We start from the raw sequence: 19,789 nt of genomic DNA, 5'->3' as shown, positions 1-19,789 counted from the left end.
ATTTGTGATTCTGTCTGCAGTGGTGATCTCCAGGTGTACCGATACGGGAGGCTGTGTTGGAAGTAGGTGCTACGAATGGCCATATTCTTGGAGGCGGCGAAATCAATTAGTCGTAGGCCGTTTTCGTTCGTCAGCCGGTGAGCGCTGAACTTTCCAATAGTCGGTCTAAACTCCTCCTCTTGGCCAACCTGAGCGTTCAAATCTCCTATGATGATTTTGACGTCGTGACTTGAGCAGCTGTCGTACTCACGTTCCAGCTGCGCGTAGAATGCGTCCTTATCATCATCAGTGCTTCCGGAGTGTGGGCTATGTACGTTGATTATGCTGAAGTTGAAGAACCGGCCTTTGATCCTCAACCTGTACATTCTTTCATTGATCGGCCACCCGATCACGCGCCTTTGCATATTGCCGATCACTATGAAAGCTGTTTCCAACTCGTGTGTTGCCGCAGCTCTGGTAGATGGTATGATTACCTCTAAACGTTCGCACCATTGATCCCTTCCAACAAACCTCCTGCAGCGCTACGATGCCGAATCCACGGTCCTTGAGCACATCGGCGAGTATGCGTGTGCTCCCGATGAAGTTGAGAGATTTGCAGTTCCACGAACCGAGTTTCCAATCGCTAGTCCCTTTTCGTCGCAGTGGTCTTCGCCGATGGTTCCGGTCCGTACTCTCTTGTTGATTGTTCGTTGCTTATGATTTTTTAAAGGCTGGCTTGCAGGCCTGACACCAAACCCCCTAAATTTCCGGAGGACCATGGTGCACAGTTTCACTTAGAGTCCCTCGCTGGCACTCGGACGATGATCAGCCGCCCCTAACATGGAGAACAGACGCTGTTGTGAGCCGATCCTGACATGGAGAACAGACGCTCAATAAGATTTGCACCTCCGAAGAGGAGCAAACCCCCCCCTTCCCTGTCAGCATACGACCATAGTTCCCACCGGGGTTGGTTACCCGATCTTCCCTAAGGTTGCTCGTATCCCGGCCAGCACCGCGAGAAGTAGGGATAAGGAGTTGCTGGGTAAGAGGCTAAGGACCGCGAGATGGGGTCTTTTTATTCCTTCAGGTACGCGAAGTACCAATGGTACGCTTTACCCTGCATTTGCCGTGCCACGGAGCAACTGTACCGCGCTAATAACGCACGAAAGTTTTATAAGAAGTTAAACCGTTCACGTAAGGGCCACGTGCCACAGCCCAAAATGTGTAAGGATATGAACGGGAACCTTCTTACGTACGAGCGTGAAGTGTTCCAAAAGGTGACATTAGCACTACAAAGAGCACATGAATGGCGATGTGGCAGACAACGGTGTCGGTATGGTAATGAACCTAGGATCAAGCGTGCAGGACATACGACTTCCAGCTCCGAATCTCTAGGAAATCCAAAAGGAGAGCGGCCGGCTGAAAAACAACAAAGCCCTGGGCGTTGACCAACTACCAAAGAGCTGTTTAAATACGGTGGTGAGGCACTGGCTAGAGCATTGCACTGGGTAATTTCCAAGGTTTAGGAGGATGAGGTTCTGCCGCAGGAGTGGATGGAAGGTGTCGTGTATCCCATTTACAGAAAGAGCGATAAGCTGGATTGTAGCAACTGAACGCCGCCTAGAAGGTTCTTTCCACCGCCGCCTAACAACAATCGCAAGAGAGTGTGTGGGGCAGTACCAGGAGGGATTTATGGGTGAACGCTCTACCACAGACCAGGTATTCACCGTACGTCAGGTATTTATTGACTTCTATTTATTGACATATTATGGCACGTAACTTTGAGCAGATGGAGGAAGCCTACATCAGATTAAAAAGCAAAGCTAAACAGATTGGACTAGCCATCAACACGTCGAAGACAAAGTACATACATATATGATAGGAAGAGGGTCAAGAAAGGACAGCGCGAGCCACCCACCACGAGTTTGTATTGGTGATGACGAAATCGAGGTGGTTGAAGAATTCGTGTACTTATGCTCACGATACCAGCAGAGATAAGGCTCCCCCAGACCTAAGCGATTTCATCGCAGCGACGGCGACAACTAGTCATTGCGATTCTATCGTTGGGTCGCTGCAGGCAATGCTCTATTTACGCTTGCATACCAACGGCGACAGAATCGCTGTCGCCAAGCGATAAAAATAGGATAGGACCGATAGACGATAGGACCAACGCGCACTGGGAGTTTTCGAAAGGAAAGTGCTGCGCACCATCTATGGTGGGATGCAGACGGCGGGATTTCCACCACAATGTGCTTTGTTTTTAAACTATTTTTGCACCCATTAATGGTTATATTTTTACCCCTTTTTTAATGTATTAGGGTTCCTTCTAATGGGTATTTTTTTACCCTTTGCATGATTGAGAAATTCCCCCATTTTATGACAGACAGGAATGCCTTTTGAAAATGGGTGTTTCTTTACCCATCGATGAGTTTTCGCAAACAACCGTGTAGTTGCGGTGGGTGGGCACGGTGAGCACAAATCAAGCTCTATCTGGTAAAAGGGCGAATGTCGTAAGAGAGGATTCTCTTCGTCGACTTCCCCTCTTTTAAATAAAAGTGACAAGCAGTGGATTTCATCGCGGTTTTTCACCTCAGAATGCAAGTTTTCATTGTTTGCTTTCGTTCTGAGGGGAAAAACCGCAACGAAATCATCTGCTTGTCACTTTAATTTAAAAGAGGGGAAGTCGTCGAAGAGAATTCTCTCTTGCGACATTCGCCCTTATTCCAGATAGAGCTTGAAATTAGCCCACCAGTAACGTGAGAAGTTCTTGTTTACAAAAGCAGTTTCGCCTTTTTGAAATATTGGGTCCGAAATATGTTGCTGTGAGTTCTAGAGATGTTGCATTGCTCTTCCCTGCATGTTGCGCATGATGTTGACATGAGGTTGCGGGCACTCGAGCAGTTGCAAGAGAGAGTTAGCAATATGTAACACGACACAATTTTTCATAAAATATTCAGATCAAAGGATTAATATGTGCGGGAAGAATTTGATATAAGTGTTTGATTGTGATTATAAAAATTGTGGTGCGCATATTGGGTATATCTACATCTTATAAATCGTTTTTTTCTGTTGAAGCGGTGGTTAACGAGCCTGGATTAAAGCCTGTTATGAGTGCAGCCTCTTTAGCGGTGGTAAGTACACTTTACCGTTGTTCTGTTTTTACGTTTGCTCGAATAAACCAAAACATTGGTCGGTCAGGGATGCCCATGTCATAAGCCATTTTATGAGACAGATTAGAACAGCTGATCGAAATTTTGAGTGGACGGCTCGGTCATCATCATTTCGTCATCATCATCATCATCATTTCATTTCATTTTCGCAAATGTTGCTTGTAAAATGTAAATATTAGTATTTGGTCTCCTGTCATTTGAGCTTTCTATAAAATGGCTTATTAGGGTCTTGCCGACATTTCTCACCAACACGAACGCACGATTCGTGGTTGCAAACAATCTCATTTGATTTTGCCGTGACAGCTGCTCGTGTCTGCAAACAAACTGAGTAAAAGTGTGCAGAAAGCCTAATGGAACGTACACACGGTCAAGCAGTTTGACCAACATTGACTCCACCTCTCGTTTATTCAAACATCCATCAAGTTTTACCAACAGCGGCACGAACAATCAATTAATTCGACCAACAATATCACACACGATCGACCGAAGTGCCAACTTGAGCACTAACTATCAAAAAAATATGGGGGTTTGTGCAACTTCACTTCAAATGCTCAAACATGTTCGGCGAACCTTGACTCCACCCCCGACAACTCAAACCAAAATCAAACCGTTTTATTTTTTTCCAACCGAGCCGCCAACTGTCAAATGGTTGTTCGAACAACTTCACACACGTTCAAACAAAGCAGCAACCGAAGCGTTTTCTTGGGGGCGGAGTCAAATGTTCGTCAAACTGCTTGAATGGTGTGTACGTTGCAAAATGCATAAAGACCAAGGGCCTCATCCTCATACGCAGGGTTGCGACATATACAGATTATTCTGTATTTTACAGATTTTTGGGGTAGAACAGTGACCAAGAATCTGTATATTAGGGTGGTTCAAAAAATCGATTTTGCTCCACAGTGCTCATTTGATTCTTTGCCATATTCTGAGTGTCTTCTGAAAATTTGAGCTCATTTGGATTAAAACTGATTTAGCACAAACCGTTTCAAGTTTGCATGCAAATTAGTATGGAGAAATTTAGAAATACTAGAATAAGAGATCGGCAAAGACGCCATCTTGTTTCCAATCGAACCGTCAAAAGCGGTTCCAAATCGACTTGTTTACTATTTTCACCCATAAGAGTCAAGCAAAAAGTTCAAGTGATGCCAGTATTATTTCCACGATATCACACATTTTCATACGTTGCCATTTCGACAGTTTTTCACTCCGCCGGTCTCTGGTTATAGGGTTGCTAGAGAAATTTATTTTTTCATTATACTGTTAATGACGTTCCCCCATTAAGCGCAGGTTAAAAGAAAACCTACACAGCTAAAAGGAATACTCAACAGCTGTCACCCAACGAAAATCGCAAGTTGATTAATCGTCCCAATAATTAGTAATCGAATTTAATCTACACGGACAGATAAATCAACCCAAACTTTGAGTTCAATATACGCACTATTGAGAATATCGCAAAAAAAATTTACCCAAATTTGGGTAGTTTTCCCTTTCTTTCCCATAATTGTTGTCAAAACTAGAGCAAGATGTAAACACCTCACCGGGGTTGCTCAGCCCAATAACCCAAATTTGAGTAAATACAATATTCTCTATTTTGGGTTGATCAAGGCCCGCTTTGATCAAATTAAACTCAGCTTTGGGTAAATTGTTTACATGGGATTAAAGGCAAACTACCTAGTGCCAGAAAAGTCATTTTACTCAAATTTGGGTTATTGGCCCAAACCACGGTTTTGAGTGCAAACAACTCACTTTTGAGTAGTTTTGGTTTTCAGTGTATACCGTAGTTTTCTGGAGCTAATTGCATAACTCATCAACAGGCAACATTGCTGCTCGTGGCGCGAAAGATAGCACACACAAATTCAGGCTACTATGTTTCACTGCATATTTCAGTGATGCCCTCAAATAAGTTTAACGATCATGACTAAAGATTCGCAACCTGTCTTAAAATCGATTACTTATTATTGGGGTGATTAATCAACATGCGATTTTCGTTAGGTGAAAGCTGCTGAGTATTCCCTTTAGCTATGTAGGTTTTCTTTTAATCTGCGCTTAATGGGGGAACGTCATTAACAGTATAATGAAAAAATAAATTTCCCCATACTAATTTGCATGCAAACTTGAAACGGCTTGTGCTAAATCAGTTTTAATCCAAATGAGCTCAAATTTTCAGAGGACACTCAGAACATGGCAAAGAATCAGATGAGCACTGTGGAGCAAAATCGATTTTTTGAACCACCCTACTGTATATACAGATATACAGATTTTTTACAAAATTATACAGATTTTACAGATTTCTTGAAAAGTGATATTCTGAAAATTTTATTAAAAATGTAATAAATAATTTGCTAGGTATTGGTATGCTTTGAGGCACGGCAAATGCTGGGTAAAGCGTACCATTGGTACTTCGCGTACCTGAAGGAATAAAATAGACCCCATCTCGCGGTCCTTAACCTCTTACCCAGCAACTCCTATCCCTACCTCCCCGCGGTGCTGGCCGGGATACGAGCAACCTTAGGGAAGATCGGGTAACCAACCCCGGTGGGAACTATGGTCGTATGCTGACAGGGAAGGGAGGGTTTGCTCCTCTCCGGAGGTGCAAATCTTATTGAGCGTCTGTTCTCCATGTCAGGATCGGCTCACAACAGCGTCTGTTCTGTTGTGTTCTCGTCCGAGTGACAGCGAGGGACTCTAAGTGAAACTGTGCACCATGGTCCACCGGAAATAAGGAGGAATGGTCCTCCGGAAATTTAGGGGGTTTGGTGTCAGGCCCTGCAAGCCAGCCTTTAAAAAATCATAAGCAACGAACAATCAACAAGAGAGTACGGACCGGAACCATCGGCGAAGACCACTGCGACGAAAAGGGACTAGCGATTGGAAACTCGGTTCGTGGAACTGCAAATCTCTCAACTTCATCGGGAGTACACGCATACTCGCCGATGTGCTCAAGGACCGTGGATTCGGCATCGTAGCGCTGCAGGAGGTTTGTTGGAAGGGATCAATGGTGCGAACGTTTAGAGGTAATCATACCATCTACCAGAGCTGCGGCAGCACACACGAGCTGGGAACACCTTTCATAGTGATGGGCGATATGCAAAGGCGCGTGATCGGGTGGTGGCCGATCAACGAGAGAATGTGCAGGTTGAGGATCAAAGGCCGGTTCTTCAACTTCAGCATAATCAACGTCCATAGCCCACACTCCGGAAGCACTGATGATGATAAGGACGCATTCTACGCGCAGCTGGAACGTGAGTACGACAGCTGCCCAAGCCACGACGTCAAAATAATCATAGGAGATTTGAACGCTCAGGTTGGCCAAGAGGAGGAGTTTAGACCGACTATTGGAAAGTTCAGCGCTCACCGGCTGACGAACGAAAACGGCCTACGACTAATTGATTTCGCCGCCTCCAAGAATATGGCCATTCGCAGCACCTACTTCACCACAGCCTCCCGTATCGGTACACCTGGAGATCGCCACTGCAGACAGAATCACAAATCGACCACGTTCTGATTGATGGACGGCACTTCTCCGACATTATCGACGTTAGGACATATCGTGGCGCTAACATCGACTCTGACCACTATCTGGTGATGGTTAAACTGCGCCCAAAACTATCCGTCATCAACAATGTTCGGTACCGACGACCGCCGCGGTACGACCTAGAGCGACTGAAGCAACCTGATGTCGCCACTGCATACGCGCAGCATCTCGAGGCAGCGTTGCCGGAAGAGGGTGAGCTCGATGGGGCCCCTCTTGAGGACTGCTGGAGTACAGTTAAAGCAGCCATTAACGACGCAGCGGAGAACAACGTCGGGTATATGGGTCGAAGTCGACGGAACGATTGGTTCGACGAAGAGTGCAGACAGATTCTGGAGGAGAAGGACGCAGCGCGGGCGGTCGCGCTGCAGCAAGGTACCCGGCAGAACGTGGAACGGTATAGACGGGAGCGGAGACATCAGAGCCGCCTTTTTCAGGAGAAGAAACGCCGCCTGGAAGAAGCGGAGTGCGAGGAGATGGAACAGCTGTGCCGTTCTCCAAGATACACGCAAGTTCTATCAGAAGCTCAACGCATCCCGCAAAGGCTTCGTGCCGCGAGCCAAAATGTGCCGGGATAAGGATGGGAGCATCTTGACGGACGAACGTGTGGTGATCGAAAGGTGGAAGCAGCACTACGAGGAACATCTGAATGGCGCTGAGAGTACAGGCAGTGAAAGTCAAGGCAGCGGAGGAGATGACTACGTCAGTTCAGCGGACGATGGAAGCCAACCAGCCCCCACCTTGAGGGAAGTTAAGGATGCCATTCAACAGCTAAAGACCAATAAAGCAGCTGGTAAGGATAGTATCGGAGCTGAGCTCATCAAGATGGGCCCGGAAAAGCTGGCCACTTGCCTGCACAAACTGATAGTCAGAATCTGGAAAACGAACAGCTACCGGAGGAGTGGAAGGAAGGGGTTATATGCCCCATCTACAAGAAAGGCGACAAACTGGAGTGTGAGAACTTTCGAGCGATCACCATCCTTAATGCCGCCTACAAAGTGATATCCCAGATCATCTTCCGTCGTCTGTCACCATTAGTGAACGAGTTCGTGGGAAGTTATCAAGCCGGCTTTGTTGACGGCCGCTCGACAACGGACCAGATCTTTACTGTACGGCAAATCCTTCAAAAATGCCGTGAATACCAGGTCCCAACGCACCATTAATTCATTTATTCATTTCATTTATTTAGTTAACATCTAAACAGATAACACTGAATCAACAATTTGACGCCACAATACACGGTTCGAGGCTGCATCTCTCCATCCTCGGATACGCCCCACGCTCGCCAAGTCGTTCTGCACCTGGTCTGCCCATCTCGCTCGCTGCGCTCCACGCCGTCTCGTACCTGCCGGATCGGAAGCGAACACCATCTTTGCAGGGTTGCTGTCCGGCATTCTTGCAACATGTCCTGCCCATCGTACCCTTCCGGCTTTAGCTACCTTCTGGATACTGGGTTCGCCGTAGAGTTGGGCGAGCTCATGATTCATTCTTCGCCGCCACACACCGTCTTCTTGCACACCGCCAAAGATGGTCCTAAGCACCCGTCTCTCGAATACTCCGAGTGCTTGCAAGTCCTCCTCGAGCATTGTCCATGTTTCATGTCCGTAGAGGACAACCGGTCTTATAAGCGTCTTGTACATGACACATTTGGTGCGGTGGCGAATCTTTTTCGACCGCAGTTTCTTCTGGAGCCCGTAGTAGGCCCGACTTCCACTGATGATGCGCCTTCGTATTTCACGGCTAACGTTGTTGTCAGCCGTTAGCAAGGATCCGAGGTAGACGAATTCCTCGACCACCTCGAAGGTATCCCCGTCTATCGTAACACTGCTTCCCAGGCGGGCCCTGTCGCGCTCGGATCCGCCCGCAAGCATGTACTTTGTCTTTGACGCACCATCTGTTCGTTGATTTCAAGGCGGCATACGACAGTATAGACCGCGTAGAGCTATGGAAAATTATGGACGAGAACAGCTTCCCTGGAAAGCTTACCAGACTGACCAAAGCAACGGTGGATGGTGTTCGTTCGAATCGCGCCGGGGACTAAGACAAGGTGATGGACTTTCGTGCCTGTTGTTCAACATTGCGCTAGAAGGTGTCATGCGGAGAGCCGGGTGTAACAGCCGGGGTACGATTTTCAACAGATCCAGTCAATGTATTTGTTTCGCGGATGACATGGACATTGTCGGCCGAACATTTGCAAAGGTGGCAGAACTGTACACCCGCCTGAAACGTGAAGCAACAAAAGTTGGACTGGTGGTGAATGCGTCAAATACAAAGTACATGCTTGTGGGCGGAACCGAGCGCGACAGGGTCCGCCTGGGAAGCAGTGTTACGATAGACGGGGATACCTTCGAGGTGGTCGAGGAATTCGTCTACCTCGGATCCTTGCTAACGGCTGACAACAACGTTAGTCGTGAAATACGAAGGCGCATCATCTGTGGAAGTCGGGCCTACTACGGGCTCCAGAAGAAACTGCGGTCGAAAAAGATTCGCCACCGCACCAAATGTGTCATGTACAAGACGTTAATAAGACCGGTAGTCCTCTACGGACATGAAACATGGACAATGCTCGAGGAGAACTTGCAAGCACTCGGAGTATTCGAGAGACGGGTGCTTAGGACCATCTTTGGCGGTGTACAAGAAGACGGTGTGTGGCGGCGAAGAATGAACCATGAGCTCGCCCAGCTCTTCGGCGAACCCAGTATCCAGAAGGTAGCTAAAGCCGGAAGGGTACGATGGGCAGGGCATGTTGCAAGAATGCCGGACAGCAACCCTGCAAAGATGGTGTTCGCTTCCGATCCGGCAGGTACGAGACGACGTGGAGCGCAGCGAGCGAGATGGGCAGACCAGGTGCAGAACGACTTGGCGAGCGTGGGGCGTATTCGAGGATGGAGAGATGCGGCCTCGAACCGTGTATTGTGGCGTCAAATTGTTGATTCAGTGTTATCTGTATAGATGTAGACTAAATAAATTAAATGAATGGTATGATTTGAGGCTTATAAAATTATATTTTTCGCCAGACTGATCTTATTTAAGACCATCCTCATATTAGCAAAATCCTAATTTGAAAAGACAGAACATGTTGGCTTTGACAGTTTTTTACTGTTTATTAACAGTTTATGCAAATCAACGATTTTGAAACCAGATTATGCTCCATTAAATGTTTAGTCTATATTTAAATAAAGAGGTCGCAGAAAAAACTCAAGCACTAATAAAAGAGAATAAGATCTAGACTTTATACACATATCCAAAAACAATAAATCAGTAGTTCTGTTTAGTATACATTTAGCGTGACTGACCACATTGTTGGTCCACTAAAGTGGCTACAATAGTTAAAGACTCTCAGAGATTTCATTCACAAATTATCAAATTTACATCTTTTTCAAAACAAAGTTTGTTCAAAAACCCATTTTTATTGGGTTTATATAGATACAGATTTTCAATACAGATTTTTTGACTTGAGATACAGATATGAAGATTTCCTGAAGAAAAAATATAGATTTAAATGTGGCAACCCTGCTCATACGCCTGTCACTGGCGAACAAAGCTCGTGTACTCGGCATCGAAGCTTAGAACCGGTGTTAGGGAAAAGATATTTTATTTACCAGATAAAGATTGTCGCTGTCCGGAACATCTTTTGCTGGCGAGGATAGGGGAGCTAAATGTCAAAGAAGAAAAATCCATACGATTTGACAGTTTGGTACCAAACATGTTCCGGACAGCAGAACAAAGGGAACCGAAGCGACAATCTTTATCTAGTAACTAAAATATCTTTATGTTAGGGCGCAATCGTTAATGTGAACATTTTTATATTCGGATAGTTACTGCAAATAAATTCTTTTTCTAGTTCCTATAATCAAGCAGGTATCTCAAGCATACCACTCCGTATATTGCTGGATGATTGAGTGTTTAATTTTGATAAAATATCGAAAACAAAAGCGTCCAACAAAATTGCCTCGCCATAACAAAAAGGTGGTAGAGAATTAACACTGTTGTTTACAGGAGGGTGAAACGCCTGTCATCCGCGATACAATGGTACTCTACCCAACATTGTTTTTGGTACCCATTTTCTGGGTGGTATACCCGAATTCAGATGATCATTTTGGGTGATTGATTCATACGCAGTTAGTGCTAATTATAGGCAATTAGCTTTTCCTGGCGAAAACTTGCAATTAATTGAGGTAGATCGACCCTTCTGTGTTTGTATGGCTTTTTTATGTCGAAAACAGCCCGTCGATACTTTCGAAGCTTTCTTATCATGAATTAGATGAAATTAAAACCAAAACATTGACCGCCATATTGAATGAATGGTGGATGGCGTATTAGCCTTCTCTTCAGTCCCCTGGTTGTTTACAGTTTAGAACCAAATCCAGATGTCGCACATGTTGGGGTAGGGATTCAGTGCTCCATCTTCTCCCCCTGATAAAGACATGCTGCATTTAAAGACTGAAGGCCTGGTAGGAGTATAGGAGTGGTAGACATCTTGGGGTCTGTTCAAAAATTACGGGTAGATCAAACCAGAGTGTATGTAAGTAAGTAATTACATACACTCTGGATCAAACAACCTAAATATTGAGTTGTTTTAGATTTAGCATCTCTTTCATTCCACTCGTTATTTGTAGATCCAGTTGAAAACCGAAGTGAGCTCGCGCGACAATCGCATTTTCTCCCATCTATGGATGTCGCAACTGCATCGCGAGTGGTGCGCATGATGGCGCACGACTACAGTCGCGATTCACTGATTGGCCTCGACCCAACTAACGAATTCAGTCTTCTACACTGACAAAAATTCAATCATATCCATTATGTGTGGCACACATAAGTTTTTACTCTAACATTTCCCACATAACGGCTATGTGAATTCGCATAGCATATATGTGGTAACACACATAACCCTCATTAACTAATAACCTTTATGTGGATTCTCCGCGGGTGGTTATTAACGCACACATAAAATTTATTTGTAAATTTCTTCAGATTTTTGCCAATAAAAATGTGTGGATTTTTATTAGTGTAGTTGGGTCAACTGACAGCCATTTGATCACGTGTATTTCAACTTGAACATCACAAATGATGTCCAGTGACGCCCATTTCCGTTTTCCGTGTTTACACTGAATTTTGACGTAAGGTTGCTTTTTAGTTGGGCCATGGCCCAACTAAAAAGTGACCCAAGTATTGAAATCCCAACCAGCGAATCACGAATGTATGGCATAGATGAGCACTACTCGCCATGCAGTTGCGACATCCGGAAATGTGGTAAATGCGATTGTCGCGAAACCTCAGTTTGGTTTTCAACTGGATCTACAATATCAAAAACAGAGAAAGAAAACTACTTAATGATAGCAGTTTGATGGGGGAGGCCAATTTTCAGGTTGCCGTGTTGGGGGTTAGGGGTTGTACTTATTTTTTTTAACCTAATTGAACCTTGCATTGGGTGGAAACAACTTAGTATTTGGGTTCAAATTATGTGTTGTATCAAACTTGATCATGCCTTTTGTTTTAAATTATTGATATAAAAAATTTTGGAATGATTTATAAAAGTTAATGTATGAATGAATTCATTTTATATTAAGAAGAGCGATGTCTGCGGTTGAAGGCAACTCTGCATAACTTTTGACGCTTGACAGATTCTGAGCAATGCCAAAATTGTAGTTTAACAGCACACATAATCAGAGCCAATACCGAAGCGTGCACACACATATGGTGTCATGCTTCAAGCAAACAATGAAAATTTGTGTTACAAAATTTTGTCAATTTCTTAGTGAAATGGATTATAGAAGGAGATGAGTGTTATAATTTGTTATTTAATACATTAAATGTACTTTGTGATATGATATTGTGCCTTGCAACAAAATGATAACTTTTGTGATCATTTTCCAAGGCTCTCATAGATGTGTAAATTTTATCCGCAGTATAAAATGCACGTGCTATCGAAGCATTCATAACCAGAATTTTTTTTCCTGTTTTCCAAGTTTTTTCCTGGAGGTATCTTGTGACTATCAGGCTCTTATTTTTCGTTATTATGCATCTCGAGATAAAATAGAATACTGCGGCTTCCTGCTGGTTGCTTCTCAGGTAATCGCAACGGTCACTAAACACAACAGTGTCAATGAAAATCTCACCCACCGTATGCACTTGCCATGATAAACACTCTCCATGTACTTAGTGACTCCGGTTGCCTCTCACTCTACAATCTAACACTGCTGTCATTTCGCGAAAAGCACGTGGTTTTTTTTGAGCAGGAAAATTCTGCCTATGTTTTAACACGGCGGCTATCTTGACGTTTACCTTTGCAGTCGAGCCTGCGAGTGTAAGACCGCCGCAGCATTCTAGAAAAATATAAGCGCGACAATACGTCTAAAAATAAGCGGAGGAGAAGATTTTTTAATGAGCGGTACTACAGTATCCCCCCGCTGATCCGACAAATGTATGGCCGGACTATCGGGTGTCTCTCGTCAATCCGACTGTCAAATCCATACAAATGAACCAAAACAAAATCACAGCACAAATTTGAAAACTGACAGCATAATGTGTTTAAATGGGTGTTGATACCTTTTAATCTGGAAAATTCCGAATTAGCGAGATCCGGACTAACGAGTCGTCGGACTAGACTAAACTTAAAATGTAAATTGAAAATAGTTCACGGATCCTACCCGGATAAAAATGTACTATTGGTTCAATAGTGTAAACAATTGAATTACCATACCATGTACGGTATACAATAGGATACATTGTTTATTGAGGGTTGCACAGATTGTATCAACACTGAGGATACAATACATCAACATATTTCTCTAATGTAACAATACTTGCAATTGTTTTTGAAACGTTTTCGTACATAAGATTCATACATTGATAACTTTTGAAATGTTCCATTACATTGCATATAAACTATTTAACAATATTTGCCTCATAGCGCCAATTATGCATTTTTTCCCTTTAAATTGCATTGTTGAACAGTAAAGCTGTCACAACTGAGAAATCAAAATTCGTATTGTTTTACTATACAAATACAATACAATCCATTGTATTTTGAACAGATTTGTTCGGATATTTCAACAATATATTAACCATACACTCTATTGTGTGACGAAAAAAATGTATGGAAAAATCTCAGATTTTGTATGGTTACGATACTTAACAACCCGTACATTCTATTGGCGCTTTGATGTTGCATGAAGAAGAAGAAGCAGAAAGATGATAATCGAAAAAATCTCCACGGGAAACCATACGAAGAAGTTTTTAAAACTCTTCTCAAAAATTCTAAAAGCAATTTAATTAAAAACGGTAAGCAGTACGGGGTTGGACTTTTCTTCTACTGTATAATAACCACAATATTTCTTTTCGAAATTTTATTTTCTAATATTACACTTAAAACATAGTATAAGAAAAGTCCAACCCCGTACTGCCTACCGTTTTTAATTAAATTGCTTTTAGAATTTTTGAGAAGAGTTTTAAAAACTTCTTCGTATGGTTTCCCGTGGAGATTTTTTCGATTATCATCTTTCTGCTTCTTCTTCTTCATGCAACATCAAAGCGCCAATTGCGAAAACTTCATTTACATTTGAATAAATGGTTCATAACAATGCATTCAAATGTATTTCTATGGTTTCATTTACAATATAATCTATCACCAATTTAATGTTATTAATAGTAGTGTTACAATAAATTGTACTGTTATTCTACTGTATTTTTTATTCGGGTAGGTTCACGGCTCCAAAAATTCTGGAAAATTAAAGTTCGGCCGTTTTTACAGATTTTACAACCCAATTCTTGACAGTTGACGTAATTTGTAAACGGCCCCCAATCGAAGCAACAAAACACCGTCAATGCAACAACATCAATCAGCGTTGCGCGTGCTCCCGATGCGGCAAATTTCTGTCAAATTTTTCTTCTCTCCGCTCTTCGTCGTGGTTTCCAAATTGAGTTCCTGTTTGTTGTGTTTTCACTACGCTGTTCGAACCAAACCAGATGTTTTTGTGCAAAAAATTGTGATTCTCGTTAAAAATAACCATCAGTATGTCGTTTAGATCTGGAGATCAAGTGGCATTGAGCTTCCACGAATCTTGTCTGCGGCTATCGGACGTTGATTTGCTAAAAGGACCGTTCTGGCTCAACGATCAGATCATTTCGTTCTACTTTGAGTACCTGGAGAAATTGATTTTCAAAGACGAGGAGGATTTGCTGTTTGTCAGTCCGGAAGTGACCCACTGCATCCGGATGGTGTCGGAAGAGGAGTTTGGCGTCTTTCTTGAACCGCTGCGTGCTGCCGAGAGATCGTTTATCTTTTTCGCTCTGAACGATAACCAGATAGCGGACCAAGCAGGAGGATCCCACTGGAGTCTGTTGGTGTTCTCCCGACCGGAAATGGTGTTTTACCACTTCGATTCGTCGCACAATAGCAACTCGGACATCTGTCGACAGTTTGTGGCGTCGCTGAAGCGGGCACTCAAGTGCCCCAAGGCACAATTACGGACCGGAGACTGCCTGCAGCAGAGCAACGGATACGATTGTGGAGTGCATGTCCTCTGCACCGTGGACAAAGTAACACAGCAGATACGCAAATCAGGGAGAATCGAGGGTGTAAAAAGCGCACGATATGATGTTATTCGGGCCAAACGGGAAGAAATTCTGAACATCATCATAGACCTGGGCGGAAGAATAAACTAAAGGGAAAAAATGGCTCCTGAAGATGATATTGAAGATTTCTCCACCGGAAGTGCTTTCTTAGCAAATCGATGACATAGTCGGATAGTCTATAACGTTCGAACACCTCCCAAAACGATGCGATGTATACCGTGTGCGAAAATAGAATAACAAATCTGAAGTTTGTTCGTACTGTAGTGTTATACTTCCAGTAGCAATAGTGATGGAATATATTTTTTAGAGATGTGTTTATTGTGCACTATAAATTTATGTTCTTATATTGTATAAAATTTAGATTGTAGTAATTTATTTCCTTTTTTAATAACGATAAAAAGCGTACCAAGCATTTGCACAAATTTACTTTTGATTATAAATGTTTCATAAATATATCACAAGTCTATAACCTTCATATAATATTTTTGCCTTTCTCGTACAACATAGAGGTGTGCGCCGGTCCAAAAAAGATCGGCGGCGTTTTCGGCGTCACGCCGAAAGCTATTTCAGCATGCAACGGCGGCGGCGTGAATCGGCGTGGCATGTTTTTTACGTTCATTTCTTAAAAATATTTTTCCGGATTTTTTCGGGACATATTCAAGACATTAAGGAGAGAACATTTTGAATACCACCGGAAAAATCTGATGAATTTCCATAAACAATTCTTAAGGTTTTTCAAAAAGATAAATTTGGAAACTATTTTTGATTTTCCACGGGAAGTACTGTCATTTTCACGAGAAATTCTTCGGAATTTCCAAGAAAGCTCTTTTGAATTCCAAAGTAAAATTGTTTGGAATTTCCGTGGGAAATTCTTCGAAATTTACATGAGAAATTATTTAGTTTTTTAAGAGTATTTAAACTGAAATTTTTTAAAGGAATGTCTGTGTATTGTACATAATAAGTTCTTTGGCAATTCCACTCGAAATTAATAAAAGAGAGAAGGGTCGTCAGGTCGAAAATCATTCGGCGAGAAGCCATTTGTTCAGACAACACGTTTGGCCAAAATGAACGGTTATTAGATCGAAAACAGTTAAGCCAAAAATTTCTTTTGGTCCAAGTGTTTGCTCAACAGGTCATTTGGTCGAAATGGTCGTTTGACCAAATTATGAATCTGGCCGAAAATGCCGTTCGGATGGAATGGTCGGCATTTTCGGTTAAATGATTCATTTGGTCAAACGAATCTATTATCCAAAAGACCAGTTCGGCCGAACGACATTTCGGCCTATTGTCAATTTTGGCTAAACGATGTCTTCGGCCAGATGGGTTTCGGTCATAGCATAAATTCGACCAAACACCTTCCGGCCTTGTGGCCTCCGCCCAAAAGTAATTCGGCGGAAACCCATTCGTTCGATTGCCACTTAGCCGAATAACACGTTGGTTAAAGCTATCAGTACACTGTTTGTCATAATGACAAATATTTGTCAAGTCAGCCTGATATCCATGTCGATTTCTGGTCAGTCTGATAGATATCCGGATAAACTTGACAAATATTTGTCATCATGACAAACAGTGTACTGAGGGCTTAAGCCAAGAGACATCTAGCCGAATTTCATTTAGATAAATAATACATTTCAGCACCAACATTTCAAAAGGGCAAAAGTGCTTTTGATAACAAGAGCTTCTCACGTCGCTGGTAGGCTAATTTGAGCACACCCATGCAACCCAACAACTCTGATGGGAGCAACGATTCTTTTATTTAATTAAATGGCGCTGGAATGCTTGGGTGGGCACAAACTGACAGACCAGTTTCGGACAACTATTATTAAATCTTTTGGCCAAAAATCCAGTTTGTTGAAATGGTCTGCAGGTAGAAAGAGCCATTTGACCCGAAAATGTTTTTCCCCCAAGCAACAAATTCGGACACCAAGCAACCATTCTTCCCGGACAAAATGATCAATTCAATATAACAAAACTTTCAGCCAATTGTCCATTTCGCCCAAATGACCCTTTCTTCCAAACGGCCATTGTGGCCAAACGACATTTTCGGCCAGTGAGTTCGGTCGAACGACAGAAGTGCAAGATTGGATGCGTTCGTATTAAGACGCAAAATAATCGCGAGATTCGGGTTTGTGCATTGTACGGTTGGTGAATAAATAAATTGGCGCAAGATTGGACGCGTTCGAAATAGGACGCAAAATAGTCTCGAGATCCGGGTATGTGTATTGTGCGGTCGGAGAGTATATAAATTAGTGCAAGATTGGACGCTTTCATTAACAGTTTGTATATGCTACCACCAACTTTTAACTTTTTCTCGTCGAGGGCAGTGAAGGTTATTGATTAGTATTTGGAAGATCGTGTGTTAGTGTTGCGCGTCGTTTCAGTCCAATTGTCACCTGGCGTGCATAGTGTGATTTTTTTCTCGTTGAGGGACTGTGAAGTAAATTGATTTGTGTTTGGAGGATCGTGCGTTAGTGTATCGCGTCGTTTCGGTCGTTCAAAGCGTGATCCTTCACAGTTTGCATATTCCACTGGGCTTGCATAGTGTGGAGTACGCGTTGGATCGTGTTCATGCTTGGCTCTTAGACATTTCATACCAGTGTTGTCTGGCTCTGGTGTGTATTTTTTTAACAGTTTGAGATGACGCTTAGAAAATTCAAATATCCATCTATTAATCTCACTTAATAAATTAAGATTATTAAATCGTTTAGATGGTGTAAAATCAAAAGCAGATTTTTTGCGCGGCCATACGATCCGGAATTCTTTCTTTGTGCGGTCGAAAAGTAAATCAATTGGTGCGCGTTTGGTCGTGTTCCTGCTTGTTGTGCAGGTAGTTAGTTAGTTCTGCTTTGTTCAGACGAATAATAGTTTGTTAAATCATTGTGCAAAAAAAAACTGACACTGTCGCATCACTCATCAGAGTGAATCCAGAATTAACGATGCCTTCCTACTAACTGACTAACTGACATTCCTTACTGTGATTATTGTGGAGACTCAGAGGTAAACACTGTCTTCTAATAGCAAAAATCATCTACTAAATTCCTTCCCTCTTCCTAACTATCTACTTGGCTTGGCCGGCGCTGTTATTGATCATTTGAAATTAGAGTCACTGAAACATGGGCATAAACCGACCCCCCCCCCTCCGGTTAACAAATTTTTAGAAGAAATTTTTTTTCGAACACTCTCAAATTAAAAAAAAAGTTCAGAAAACACGAGCTAGCACGTCAAAGTCACAGCTGGATAACGCCAAACGAAGTATAGACTAATTTTTGTGCGCAACCCTTCTTACATTCTGGTAGTACACAGTAGTAACCCTATAACCAGAGACCGGCGGAGTGAAAAACTGTCGAAATGGCAACGTATGAAAATGCATGAAATCGTGAAAATAATACTGGCAGCACTTGTACTTTTTGCTTGCTTCTTATGGATGCAGAAAGTAAACAAGTCGAAATGAAACCGCTTTTGACGTTTCGATTGGAAACAAGATGGCGTCTTCGCCTATCTCTTATTCTAGTATTTCTAGTACACAGATATCATGTGGTTTGGAGAATGCCGAGCGCTGGGAGGCTGGGAGAGGCGTTAGTTTGCTTGCTTGCTGGCTGCGAGACGACATACAAAGCGGCCAGAAGTTTTTTTTTTGTGGTTAAAAATTCAGTTTTATTTCGTCATTCTATATACAGTTATTCAAAATTGTAGTTAACACGTTCAAAATTAATCTAAGTCTAATTGGAGCATTTAAGCGTTTACATAAATTCTACCGTTACACTCGTTAACAAAGCCGTTGAATTTTACAAGCAAGCGGAGAATCTCCACTCACGCAGCTCTTCCAATTCCTGGATAAACAGGGCTCGCGAGGTCCTCGAATGACAATCTCCTCCTACCATTCGTGTAGCCGGCTAGCCTCTTCTGTAGGACCGTCCATGCCGGGCCGACGCGAGTGCAGCTACAGAACTTGTGCTGTTTCGACTGTTTCGTTCCACATTTGCAGTTCGGTTTGCTGGTGGATCAGATCGGCGGAGTTTTGTTAGATATGGTTGGGAATTTGGGATAAATTTGATAGGATTGATTTTAGGACGGGATTGTCTATTGAAATTGCGGGGCGAGGAATTGTGTGGAATAGAAGGGATTTATAATATGGAATTGTTACCGTCCACGATAACAATAGACCAATTTAACAGCCATCCACTTCTACGGACTAATATTTGAACTTATATGTGAATCTTCGCATGTAGAACCCTTCAGAAATGTAAAAAAAAACTAACATACTAAAAGAACAACATTGGCTCCGGGCTCTAGCGAGGGCGAAATTTTCGACAAGTGATACCTAGATCCGGGGCGAAGAACGAAGAGAAAAAACGAAAAGAAAGAAGGAAGAAGCACGACTTTGGGACGGTGAGGGATTGCAAGTTGGAACGTGAAGCAAAACGGTCGTGTATCCGCGAACCTCCTCTTTTTTTGGAACAACTTTTGAATTGGGATTCGGTGAATAACTCCGGCTCGATCGGTCGTTCTGGATAGTGCCAGGGTTTTGGTG

The 19,789-nt window shown here is 42.9% G+C and overlaps 2 protein-coding genes across 3 annotated transcripts in view; both read left to right on the top strand.

Moving 5' to 3' along the window:
* Nucleotides 1-2,922: 2,922 nt before the first annotated feature.
* Nucleotides 2,923-19,789, top strand: part of LOC134204727 (cytochrome b5 reductase 4-like) — a 280,937-nt gene continuing 264,070 nt past the window's right edge. The window contains exon 1 of one of the 2 annotated variants that reach the window (XM_062679518.1): nt 2,923-3,059. The gene's annotated coding sequence lies outside the window, so the exon portion shown is untranslated. Of the gene's footprint in view, nt 3,111-19,789 lie in introns of both variants that reach the window. The other variant, XM_062679516.1, reaches the window with a different exon arrangement.
* LOC134204715 (sentrin-specific protease 8-like) lies at nt 14,583-15,680 on the top strand. The gene has a single exon (XM_062679491.1). It carries the CDS (start codon nt 14,698-14,700, stop codon nt 15,346-15,348), a length of 651 nt encoding a protein of 216 aa, XP_062535475.1. The 5' UTR covers nt 14,583-14,697; the 3' UTR covers nt 15,349-15,680.

This window comes from Armigeres subalbatus, unplaced genomic scaffold, assembly GCF_024139115.2.
Source record: "Armigeres subalbatus isolate Guangzhou_Male unplaced genomic scaffold, GZ_Asu_2 Contig857, whole genome shotgun sequence".
In the NCBI taxonomy this organism is placed as follows: Eukaryota; Metazoa; Arthropoda; class Insecta; order Diptera; family Culicidae; genus Armigeres; species Armigeres subalbatus.
Note: the sequence above shows the minus strand (reverse complement) of the source record. Positions and strands in the feature narration are given on the sequence as shown.

What these genes read in the sequence shown, in the direction of transcription:
- LOC134204715 (XM_062679491.1), top strand. Translation starts at nt 14,698, where the DNA reads ATGTCGTTTAGATCTGGAGATCAAGTGGCATTGAGCTTCCACGAATCT.